This window comes from Watersipora subatra, chromosome 11 (genome assembly GCF_963576615.1).
Source record: "Watersipora subatra chromosome 11, tzWatSuba1.1, whole genome shotgun sequence".
NCBI lineage: Eukaryota > Metazoa > Bryozoa > Gymnolaemata > Cheilostomatida > Watersiporidae > Watersipora > Watersipora subatra.
In genome coordinates this window covers 43,319,738-43,332,956 of record NC_088718.1, presented here as the reverse complement: position 1 = coordinate 43,332,956, position 13,219 = coordinate 43,319,738, and the positions used below count along the sequence as shown (strand labels likewise).

The window sequence follows — 13,219 nt, the reverse complement described above, 5'->3', positions numbered from 1 at the left end:
AGATAAACTTTGAAGCCTCATGACCAACAGTTTTCAAGAAAAGACTCCAGCACTATTGTGGCCAATCTGTTATGAGTATGAAATATACTTACAGACTTTTAAATATCAGCTACCACAAGATTTATCATTTATAATGCTTAAAAGCCTTGACACTAGTGTTTTATGATTGTGTGTTAGAATCTTAATTGACTATAATTTTTGACTTTTAGAGAGTTTCAAAGCTCAAAAGATTTCAGCTGTTTTTATTGTTTGAGTCAGTGAAAATCCGTTTCAAAACTCTGTGGGATATTTAGTATTCAAAGACTCTGCGGGATAGCTAGTATGCTAAAAAGTAAAGCTATTTATTATCGACAATGAAAATGTTTGGCATCGTTTGTTTTTTGCCAGTTTTTGCTAGTCATAGTCTCTATTTTGTATGCTTAATTTCCATAGAGAACATTTCAGTTTCAAATAAATTCAAAAATGTTTAAAAGATGCTAAATTTATTTAAACTGCTTCAAGCTTATAGCTAAACAAGTCTGTATTATGATACTAAAGTGGAGTTGTCTACTCACATAATGATACCGTTTCTGTATTCTTCCGGAATTGCTGACCATCTTAGCTCTATTGAACTAGAAGAACTGGAGATACTAGTGAAACTTGCTGGTGGAGCAGTTGGGGCTACAACAAAGGAAGGCTACCTTATAAGTTACATGTAGATTCCACTGGTGGAATAATTGGGACTTGGACAAAGCAAAACTCAGTCAATTCGGGAAGCTATTATCAGCTGAAAAGTTGAAGTTTAATTGTTTAAATCATACATGTACATTAAAACATAACATATGGGCTAGCAAAGTTATAAGGTAAATTAGCACTTTTATCATTTTTAAAATAAATCAATTTTTATGTTCTTTGTTGCCAGTAGATTTTGCAGAGCGATCATTCCTTACTAGCTTTAAAGCTAGCCTATTTTAATATTTGTTATTTCACTCTCTGCGTTTTCAAGACTTAGAGAGTCATATACAAATAACACTGTGGCGTATTGAAAGAGGCTAAATTTATGTATCTTAAGTCTAGTTTTGTGTTCCCAATTTATTTTACTCTATTCAAATTAAAAATTTCAAACTAAACTTAAACAGCAAACATAAAACAAATTATTTTATATTTAATAACTTTTGGTAAATAACACCAGATATTTGTGTTTAATTTATTGCACAGCCCAAAATCACTAAACTACAGTAGTTCATTTTATATTTATTACTTGAGCAGACAACAGCTTTTATCAAATACAATTTGACATACATGGCATTTTACTTGTCAGAAATGAAGACTTTTATGTAACTACCTGCTTGCAGAGTTTTAGTTCCCCCTGTAGCTGCAGACCCCCATTGAGGAAAGCTGGTCATAGCTCTTACTGATACAGTATAGTTTGTATATGGCCTGATTCCATCAGATATTCTTATGAAGGTTCCTGAAGTCTATGAAATATAACAAAATTAAATGTGGCTAGAACAGCAAGACAAGAAAGTGAATCCCAATTACGTAAATAACATGAACAGTATTACAATTGTATGTAAATAGAATATACTTGTACAATGTATTACAAGTATATTTAAATGGGGAATACTTGTACAAGGTATTACAAGCGTATGTAAATAGAATATACTTTTACAAGGTATTACAAGTGTATGTAAATTAGAGAATACTGGTACAAGGTATTACAAGTGTATGTAAACAGAGAATACTTGTACAGAGCATTGCAAGTGTATGTAAATAGAATATACTTGTACAATGTATTACAAGTGTATTTAAATGGGAATGCTTGTACAAGGTATTACAAGCGTATGTAAATAGAGAATACTTGTACAAGGTATTACAAGCGTATGTAAATAGAGAATACTTGTACAAGGTATTACAAGTGTATGTATGTAAACAATTAGATAGCCACTAGACAACAGGCACTTAAATGAAAAACTTTTTTTTCATAATATGCTTGCCTGGTTTTACCTGCCTCACTTCCAATAGACCAATTAATGCTTGTAAAATTTCATCTGAGTTTGAGACTAATGATTAAGAGAGGATGATAAGTAGCTTTTCATAAAATAGGTGAGCTGATTGATAGAGTTTGGAGATCTCACTTATCATGAGATGGTCTCTGGAGATGAGCATTAATAAAGATGGGTACTTGTTTAGGAAAGCCGAACCTTGACAAGCCCCCACATTCACACTAACTTTGGATATTGCTTAAAATCTTTGCTGCTGACAATAAATATTTGGTCAGTGAGTAAAAATCATGAGTTACGTTTAAAGATTCATGCATATCACTATACCACATCATCAATTTAGATATTTTAATAAAGTTTTTGTAAAAGTAGCAATGCTGTAGGAGAGTTGAGTAACCTGTTTACTCTCTAGCTAAATGCACTTCTCACTTTATTGCTCTCTGTCCAACCATGCTGAAGCCTCACAATGCACAGATATATTCTACATAATAATTTAAGTAGTAGGGCAACTTATATCAACACTTTTAACTATGAGATGAGTCTATCAAAATTGATTTCTTTCATTTTAAACCTGACAGCAAGCAGGTGGGTTGTCAAGAACCAGACAGAGTTTCAAACCAATTATTTTTCAAACGAGTGGATGGCGCAGAGCTTATGCGTGGGAGGTTTCGATGAACTTGGTCAGCAAATATAAAACAAGTAGTGTTCACACATTCTAACAGAAACATGTGCGCGCACAATGACAAACTAGAAGTTATTAACAGAGATTTTAAATGCCCTTAAAAGTGAAATAAGCCACAACTTCAGTTTTATCCAGGAAGGCTAGGTCATGTAACTATTACGAAGAAAAGCCAATTTTTGCTGTTGATATTCTTTTGTTTGCAAAATGCAAAGTTAAATTACTTTCAGTTTTAGGATGGCAAAATCTAGTTCAACAGTAGACAAGCTTTATAAGTATAAATTAGCTATAGTATAGCTCACAAGTATAAATTAAAGCTATTGTTAAAGAAATTTTTTAATTAGCAGTTCAAATATTTTTACTTCCATGCTGCCAGAACAAATCTCAAACAATGATCAAACTGTGGCACAGCAGCTGAATTTTTTAATATGAGACTTTTTTAAATGGAATTAAAAATCTTTTTGCGAAAGACATCTGCACTCAAACTTCTTGTAACTATTTAGCATAACAATTTTACCAAAATTCAAATTTATAATTGTCAGAACCGTGGTTGGTTATTTTTTACCATAAAACTATTTCCTGGTTTCAATAGTTTTGCAAAATATAACCAGAATAGGTTGAGGACTACGGGGAAAAATTTCTCTGCAATATATCACCGTACCATTGGTTAATAAATCTATATATATACATATTTCTAAAATATGTCGTATGTTTGTAGGATTGATTGTCCGACTATAGATCTTAAAATCTGGGAATAAATATTGCGTACCTTAGAACATTTGATCTCAGACCCTACCTTCACCAGTGTCCCGCCTTACCCACTAGACTACAGAAAACTAATTGCTAGCTTGCCAAAGTAAGCCATCATATGAGAGCAAATACTTAACTGCTTTGCGTACGACGCGGGTCATAGCTTCACGTCACAAGAAGCTGTTTGCTCACATTATTAAACTGGCTAATGGCGAGCAACTCTCACTACTTCTCATTGTTTATAACACAAAACACTTTTATCACGATATGTAGTTTGAAAGTTAGAATGGCAAACGTTGTTATATGTTAAATACAAATCAATTTTCTGTCCAAAGACTTTTCTATTACCCGGGCAACGCCGAGTGGCACAGCTAGTAATAGTATAAATTGTTAAACTTACACTCCTGTTTGAAACAAGCATTTGAGATGTGCTGACTTGAATATTATACTTTTGTATAGTTCCACTTGTGTTAAGTGGAAGATTCCAACTCACAGACAGGTTATAAGAATTAGCTATGATCTGAAGATTCTCGACAGGTCCTGGAACTCCATCTAAAACGTATTATGTGTAATTGGAATAAATTAAGAGAGAAAATAAAAACAGCGGTAAAGGTCTTCAAACTTTGTCAAACAACTTTTAAACTTCATATCATGCAGAAAATGTTTTGTGCAGATCAAGTGATTTAAAGAAAATAAAACAACTATAAAAACGATTAGATGTAAATGGGAAATAATTAGCAAGTAATAGCTAAATTAAGTCTGTTTTGCCACGATTACAATAAAAGATGATTCAGTAATGAGACAATTAATAGGAACTGAAAAAAAAAACTCTTGAATATGTTGAATTAGTAATAACAACAATTTTTGCTTGGAAATGTGTGTGTTACTAAAAATGTTACTGTTCTACCAGAAGCTATCCATCCAAACTTTAAATACGGCAATAATGGTACTCTTCAACCTTGGTACAAAAGTAAAAATGAGATATCGGACTGTCTTTGTCTGATTGAACAGCAAGAGAATGTAGAGGCCCTTTTCACGGAGACAATACAGTTATCCACGTGAGAAGAATTAGCCTTGTAATTGTAATTGTAATTGATTCTCACCAAAAGGATTTTAACAAGGGCATCGTAACGCGTGGCCACATCGGTAAAATAATCAGCGTGTGCTATAACTATAGCCGGAATGACAGACATACATACTTTGAGAAATGTATACATATAGATAGATGTTGAAAATGCAGGCTTCTGCCAAAATGATTGTGTTTATGAATAAAGTAGGTGAATAGTAAGAAACCATGATATATTAACAGTACTATAGTCAGTAGCCATGACATATTAACAGTACTATAGTCAGTAGCCATGATATAGTAACAATAATATAGTCAGTAGCTATGATATGTTAACAATACTATAGTCTGTGGCCCTGATATATTAACAACACTATAGTTAGTAGCCATGATATATTAACAATACTATAGTCAGTAGCTATGATATGTTAACAGTACTACAGTCTGTAGCCATGATATATTAACAATACTATAGTTAGTAGCCATGATATATTAACAATACTATAGTCAGTAGCTATGATATGTTAAAAATACTACAGTCTGTAGCCATGATATACTAACAATACTATAGTCATTAGCCATGATGTATTAACATAGATATATAAACCTAGATTGGCCAATAGGGAAAAAGCTTGTCAGACTTAAATAGCATGATGTAACGTCATAGTATTGTACCTCACACTTGACTGCACTATTGTTAACAATGGAGCTAATGAGAAGAATTTGACAAAATTACATTTATTTTCACATAAAAACCTTCTTGTATACATAATCAAGTAAACTAAAGCAGTTCTGTGATAATATCTGATAACCACCTTAGATTAAAAGTATAAAAGCTATGAAATGTTGCACACAAATCATGAGCTATCAGGGCTTTATTTGCCACCCTCTCCTATCTCCATTCTCTCTTTTCCCCTTCTCCAAAGAAGAAGCGAGAAGGGGAAAAAAGAGAAGGGGGAAAAGAGAGGGGGGACTAATAGCCCACCCACCCGAAGAGCCAGACCCTGGCTAGGTAAAAGACTAATATCAGGTTGAACTAAACATGACTAAATATGATGAGCCTGTGAAGTTTTGATCTGATCAGGCAAATGGAATCAATGGCTTTCCTAGCTAGAGCTGGAATGAGACCAAGGAATGCAGGGTCGAACCAGACTCAGGTTCAGCAATGAGGGCCAAGATCGGGTCGGACCGGGTCAGCACGCGCGATTTTTTATTCATTTAAGGTTAAGAGATAGTTCTATTACAGCATAATGTTGTGACATCAATAAACTAAGATAAAAGAAACCATTATCACATCAATCATTATATTTTGTGGCTTGGTTTATAGATGCAACCTACAATTTATGGCTAGACATTGGTGGATCAATGCTACTCAATGGGTGATAGACTAATGGCATGATTTGGCTAGTGTTTTTATTACAGATTTTATTTTCAACTGCTATTATAATCAACAAGAGATTAGTTAAAAAATACTTTACAATTATAGAAATAGATAACCCAGCATAGTAGAAAGCAAAAATCCATCACTTCCCTTAAACCTTTGGTATTAGTGAAAGAAACTAAAAATAAAATAAATTTGTTGGATTGAAAGTTCTTAGACGCGCTTTTAAGTTCCTCAGGATGACCTCGTTGTAAATGCCTCAATGGTATTGAGATGGACTCTTCTTTGTAGCTTAAAGGTTGACTTGCAACAAAATTCACATTACAGTTATTTGGTATCAAAAGATTCACCATGTCTTACTCTGTTGTGTGGTAGGTGCCAAATACGTGGAAATGTGATTACAAGCTCTTAAAAGCTCAAAAACGAAAATCCGCCGTAGATTGGAATCTGTTTATTTCTCTGACGTAGTCATTACAGTTTAGTTATCGTCTTGTCACGTGATGTTCTCACATGAATTGAAAAGCCAATAAAAAACTAAATATAGAACTTATCGTAGCACTAGTTTATGACAAACATTTCGGGTTTTACCGAATACCCCGTATCAAATATAGATGCTCGCTACTTTACAGTTTTCTTTCGGCATTATTCAATCGTCAAGTCATAATCCGATCACGTGACCCAATACTTCGAAAATAATTTTTGCAGCACTTTTCGATTATCACAGGTGGCCAACAGGCTCATCATGATTATCAGACAATGATATGTACTCCTTTGAGCTAAGGTTAAAAGTTTAACGATTTGTTATGCTAAGTTATAAGATATCACTGCTAAAAGTGACAGCATTACAATGGCAATAAAACAGACGCGTAAGAACAATAGAAATGGTTTTATTGAATGGGTGAAGTATATTTGTGGAAATATTTTGATGAATGAAGTTGCATGAAAGTGTCAACAGAAACCATCCTGTAACAACTATGTCCCATTTGAGCCGTTTTGGAAAGCGATTCCAAACTACGGCGGTCTCGTGTGGCTGCAATTAACTGTTTGTTTTTGAGCTTTTAAGAGCTTGTAATCACATTTCCACATATTTTGCACCTACAACACAAAAGAGTAAGACATGGTGAATCTTTTGATACCAAATAACTGTAATGTGAATTTTATTGCAAGTCAACCTTTAAACAATAGCATTGTGTTGAACCTCAGCAACTTCTCCATGGTGGCAATTAGTACTAGCCTAGGAAAGTTTTTCACTAATCCAGCACTACTAAGCAACACTCTCGTCGCTTTCTCACTGTGGTTGCAAACCTCAATCACCACAGGCGAAGACAAAGTCAAGCCACCACGATTCTTAACTGTGATTAGGAAATTCTTTGCCTGGTTTACATAATAGTTAGTAACATCCACGATGCTAGTGATACAATCATTCCATTTCAGCTTTAGTGACCTAGCCAGCTACATAGCCAGCTGTAAAATAATCATTCTGTCTCATTTTTTACTTAAGACATACTTGCATACTCATCATATTTAGTCATGTTTAGCGCAGTATGATATTAGTCTATTTTCCTAGCCAGGGTCTGGCTCTTTGAGTGGGTGGGCTATTTACCTCCTCCTTTCTCCCTTTTCTCTTTTCCCCTTCTCACTTCTTTGGAGAAGGGGAAAAGAGAGAATGGGGACAGGAGAGGGTGGCAGATAAAGCCCTGATAGCTCATGATTTGTTCGCAACAATTCATAGCTTTTATAGTTTTAATATAAGGTGGTTATCCGATATTATCACATAATTGCTTTAGTTTAATGGATTATGTATACAAGAAGGTTTTTATGTGAAAAAAAAGTGATTTTGTCAAATTCTCCTCATTAGCTCCATTGTTAATAACAGTGCAGTCAAGCGTGAGGTACAATACAATGATGTTACACCAGGCTATTTAAGTCTGACAAGGCAACCGATGGGAATAGCTATTATTGGCCAATCTAGGTTTATATATCTATGTATATTAACAATACTATAGTCTGTAGCCATGATATATTAACAGTACTATAGTTAGTAGCCATGATATATTAACAATACTTTAGTCAGTAGCTATAATATGTTAACAATAATATAGTCTGTGGCCATGATATATTAACAACACTATAGTCAGTAGCCATACTATATTAACAATACTATAGTCTGTAGTCATGGTATATTAACAACACTATAGTCAGTAGCCATGATATATTAACAATACTATAGTCAGTAACTATGATATGTTCACAATACTATAGTCTGTGGCCATGATATATTAACAATAATATAGTCTGTGGCCATGATATATTAACAACACTATAGTAAGTAGCCATGATATATTAACAATACTATAGTCTGTAGTCATGATATATTAGCAATACTATAGTAAGTAGCCATGATATGTTAAGAAAACTATACTCGGTAATCATGATATACTATTAATATTATAGTCTCTAGTCATGATCACTAGAGAATCAATTTAAATCTCTTTTTTTATTAGGTAATACATATTCATGAAAAATTCAACTGACCTACTGTAAGTTACCCTTAATTTAGCAAACCATGGCTTACATAGTATCTACCAAATCAACCATTTAAAACTTATTTGGTTTTAAGTCTGTACTTACCTAGTCTATCGGTACGTCCACCAACAGTAGTGATTTCACTAAACTTGTAACTACTAGCATTAGCGGCATCTCGAACTTGTGTCCTCACTGTGAAATTATACTCAGTGTCCACAGTAAGGTTATTGTATGTTATTTTATAGAGACCAGACTCACTAATCACATCACCTAAAATAGAAATCACACATCTTGTTTTCCAGTACATATCTCAATTCAGTTTTCTTCCTTTACACTCTCTTAATTTTTACTTTCAGCGTAAAAGTAAGGTTTATATTTCTTTCTGAACAAGCTTCAACATAACCATAGGTTTACCCTCAACACCTTGGTAAAAGAAATTATATTGAGCGAGTGTCTTTGTAAATTGCAGGTAATTATCTGCAAATATCTGTTAATGAGCTGTGACAATGGCACGACAGCAGTTTAACCTCCAATATTCTGCGAGACCCTCTCTGTAATTTGATCTAGTCTTCCTCCAATTGCCTGATTTAGAAAAATTTCCCGTTTTTGAAAACTTCCTCAAACCAATTTGAATATGAGTTGCTCACTTCACACTTGGTCAAAGTTTTCCCCAAGCTAATTTTTTACTTTTCAACTTTAGTTTGAACATTCCGTCTCAGCAGGATATCTATTGGACAAAGAAGTAAGACCAGTTGCCATATGATTAGTTCTGTTATACGTTAAGGCTTGCGCAGGTCCCAATGTCAATGACTGCGAGCTACATATATTCAAGTTTTGCTAACTGGTTGCCAGCTATTTGGTACAGGCATATAGGATCTAAAGTATTTGTATAGGTTCTTGCCATATGAGGTAAAAGAAGTCTTTCGGGAACACATTAATTTTTATGATATCCTACTTGGTGCGGTTTTCTTTTAATATTGAGAAAAAAATCTAATTAATGATTGTTACCTAGCCAAGCATAAAGCTAGTAGATAAGCTGTGTAAGTGCTTTGCTATCTAATCGTTCTTCATGCGTAAATTTACAAATGAATGAGGTATGGTGTAGACCATACATTTACTAGCTTAGACTTTATCTCAGTTCTGTAGTGTTCAGGCTAAATAATTTCTCTAATATTCCGTCTACCACATGTTATCGATTATTAATTTTTATCACTATTACAAATTAATTGTAAAGGTAATCATATTCACAATATTGCATAACAATTAATTATTATTGATAAGCTATTATTAATTAATATGATATAATGCTCAGTTAATTGACAGTTTTTGCTTCCCTCAACAAGAAAAGGTATTTTATTTTCACTATATTGAATATGTAGTGTTTAGATCCACACATGATCTGATAAATTGAGCTTACATTCTACTATGTTTATGTAGTTTATTTGGTCATGTGACTGACCCATAATGCCTTAGGTAATTTAATTTTAATTGTATAGCGTTAATTTTTACTATAAATACGGCGGGTTGAATGACCAGAAATAAGATTTGAATGTTTCATCATGAATGATTCGACTTTAAACTAAACAAACAGGCAGCGAAATGAAAAATTGCTAAGTACATATTTCATGTAAGAGACCAGTACTGATGCAATGCTTTCTATGTTTATGGTAAAATACAGCATTCCCTTTAAAGAAGAACCCAGTACTGATGCAATGCTTTCTATGTTTATGGCAAAATACAGCATTTCCTTTAAAGAAGAACCCAGTACTGATGCAATGCTTTCAATGTTTATAGCAAAATACAGCATTCCCTTTAAAGAAGAACCCAGTACTGATGCAATGCTTTCTATGTTTATAGCAAAATATAGCATTCCCTTTAAAGAAGAACCCAGTACTGATGCAATGCTTTCTATGTTTAAGGCAAAATACAGCATTTCCTTTAAAGAAGAACCCAGTACTGATGCTATGCTTTCAATGTTAATAGCAAAATACAGCATTTCCTTTAAAGAAGAACCCAGTACTGATGCTATGCTTTCAATGTTTATAGCAAAATACAGCATTTCCTTTAAAGAAGAACCCAGTACTGATGAAATGCTTTCTATGTTTATAGCAAAATATAGCATTCCCTTTAAAGAAGAACCCAGTACTGATGCAATGCTTTCTATGTTTATGGCAAAATACAGCATTTCCTTTAAAGAAGAACCCAGTACTGATGCAATGCTTTCTGTGTTTAAGGCAAAATACAGCATTTCCTTTAAAGAAGAACCCAGTACTGATGCTATGCTTTCAATGTTTATAGCAAAATACAGCATTTCCTTTAAAGAAGAACCCAGTACTGATGCTATGCTTTCAATGTTTATAGCAAAATACAGCATTTCCTTTAAAGAAGAACCCAGTACTGATGCAATGCTTTCTATGTTTATAGCAAAATATAGCATTCCCTTTAAAGAAGAACCCAGTACTGATGCAATGCTTTCTATGTTTATAGCAAAATACAGCATTTCCTTTAAAGAAGAACCCAGTACTGATGCTATGCTTTCAATGTTTATAGCAAAATACAGCATTTCCTTTAAAGAAGAACCCAGTACTGATGCAATGCTTTCTATGTTTATAGCAAAATATAGCATTCCCTTTAAAGAAGAACCCAGTACTGATGCAATGCTTTCTATGTTTATGGCAAAATACAGCATTTCCTTTAAAGAAGAACCCAGTACTGATGCAATGCTTTCTATGTTTAAGGCAAAATACAGCATTTCCTTTAAAGAAGAACCCAGTACTGATGCTATGCTTTCAATGTTTATAGCAAAATACAGCATTTCCTTTAAAGAAGAACCCAGTACTGATGCTATGCTTTCAATGTTTATAGCAAAATACAGCATTTCCTTTAAAGAAGAACCCAGTACTGATGCAATGCTTTCTATGTTTATAGCAAAATATAGCATTCCCTTTAAAGAAGAACCCAGTACTGATGCAATGCTTTCTATGTTTATAGCAAAATACAGCATTTCCTTTAAAGAAGAACCCAGTACTGATGCTATGCTTTCAATGTTTATAGCAAAATACAGCATTTCCTTTAAAGAAGAACCCAGTACTGATGCAATGCTTTCTATGTTTATAGCAAAATATAGCATTCCCTTTAAAGAAGAACCCAGTACTGATGCAATGCTTTCTATGTTTATGGCAAAATACAGCATTTCCTTTAAAGAAGAACCCAGTACTGATGCAATGCTTTCAATGTTTATAGCAAAATACAGCATTCCCTTTAAAGAAGAACCCAGTACTGATGCTATGCTTTCAATGTTTATAGCAAAATACAGCATTCCCTTTAAAGAAGAACCCAGTACTGATGCTATGCTTTCTATGTTTATAGCAAAATACAGCATTCCCTTTAAAGAAGAACCCAGTACTGATGCTATGCTTTCTATGTTTATAGCAAAATACAGCAATCCCTTTAAAGAAGAACCCAGTACTGATGCTATGCTTTCTATGTTTATAGCAAAATACAGCATTCCCTTTAAAGAAGAACCCAGTACTGATGCAATGCTTTCTATGTTTATAGCAAAATACAGCATTCCCTTTAAAGAAGAACCCAGTACTGATGCTATGCTTTCTATGTTTATAGCAAAATACAGCATTCCCTTTAAAGAAGAACCCAGTACTGATGCAATGCTTTCTATGTTTATAGCAAAATACAGCATTCCCTTTAAAGAAGAACCCAGTACTGATGCAATGCTTTCTATGTTTAAGGCAAAATAGAGCATTCCCTTTAAAGAATAACCCAGTACTGATGCAATGCTTTCTATGTTTATAGTAAAATACAGCATTCCCTTTAAAGAAGAACCCAGTACTGATGCTATGCTTTCTATGTTTAAGGTAAAATACAGCATTCCCTTTAAAGATGAACCCAGTACTGAAGCTATGCTTTCTATGTTTATAGTAAAATACAGCAATCCCTTTAAAGAAGAACCCAGTACTGATGCTATGCTTTCTATGTTTATGGCAAAATACAGCATTTCCTTTAAAGAAGAACCCAGTACTGATGCAATGCTTTCAATGTTTATAGCAAAATACAGCATTTCCTTTAAAGAAGAACCCAGTACTGATGCTATGCTTTCAATGTTTATAGCAAAATACAGCATTTCCTTTAAAGAAGAACCCAGTACTGATGCAATGCTTTCTATGTTTATAGCAAAATATAGCATTCCCTTTAAAGAAGAACCCAGTACTGATGCAATGCTTTCTATGTTTATAGCAAAATACAGCATTTACTTTAAAGAAGAACCCAGTACTGATGCTATGCTTTCAATGTTTATAGCAAAATACAGCATTTCCTTTAAAGAAGAACCCAGTACTGATGCAATGCTTTCTATGTTTATAGCAAAATATAGCATTCCCTTTAAAGAAGAACCCAGTACTGATGCAATGCTTTCTATGTTTATAGCAAAATACAGCATTTCCTTTAAAGAAGAACCCAGTACTGATGCAATGCTTTCAATGTTTATAGCAAAATACAGCATTCCCTTTAAAGAAGAACCCAGTACTGATGCTATGCTTTCAATGTTTATAGCAAAATACAGCATTCCCTTTAAAGAAGAACCCAGTACTGATGCTATGCTTTCTATGTTTATAGCAAAATACAGCATTCCCTTTAAAGAAGAACCCAGTACTGATGCTATGCTTTCTATGTTTATAGCAAAATACAGCAATCCCTTTAAAGAAGAACCCAGTACTGATGCTATGCTTTCTATGTTTATAGCAAAATACAGCATTCCCTTTAAAGAAGAACCCAGTACTGATGCAATGCTTTCTATGTTTATAGCAAAATACAGCATTCCC

General features: G+C 33.6%; 1 protein-coding gene across 1 annotated transcript in view; it reads right to left on the bottom strand.

The window, feature by feature from the left end:
* Positions 1–5,344: 5,344 nt before the first annotated feature.
* The window catches only part of LOC137408098 (mucin-21-like), a 71,137-nt gene continuing 63,262 nt past the window's right edge, over positions 5,345–13,219 (bottom strand). The window contains exons 10-11 of the mRNA XM_068094492.1: positions 8,490–8,654; positions 5,345–5,481 (exon numbers count right to left, since the gene is read on the bottom strand). Of these exons, the coding sequence (XP_067950593.1) occupies positions 5,345–5,481; positions 8,490–8,654 (302 nt within the window). The remainder of the gene's footprint in view (positions 5,482–8,489; positions 8,655–13,219) is intronic.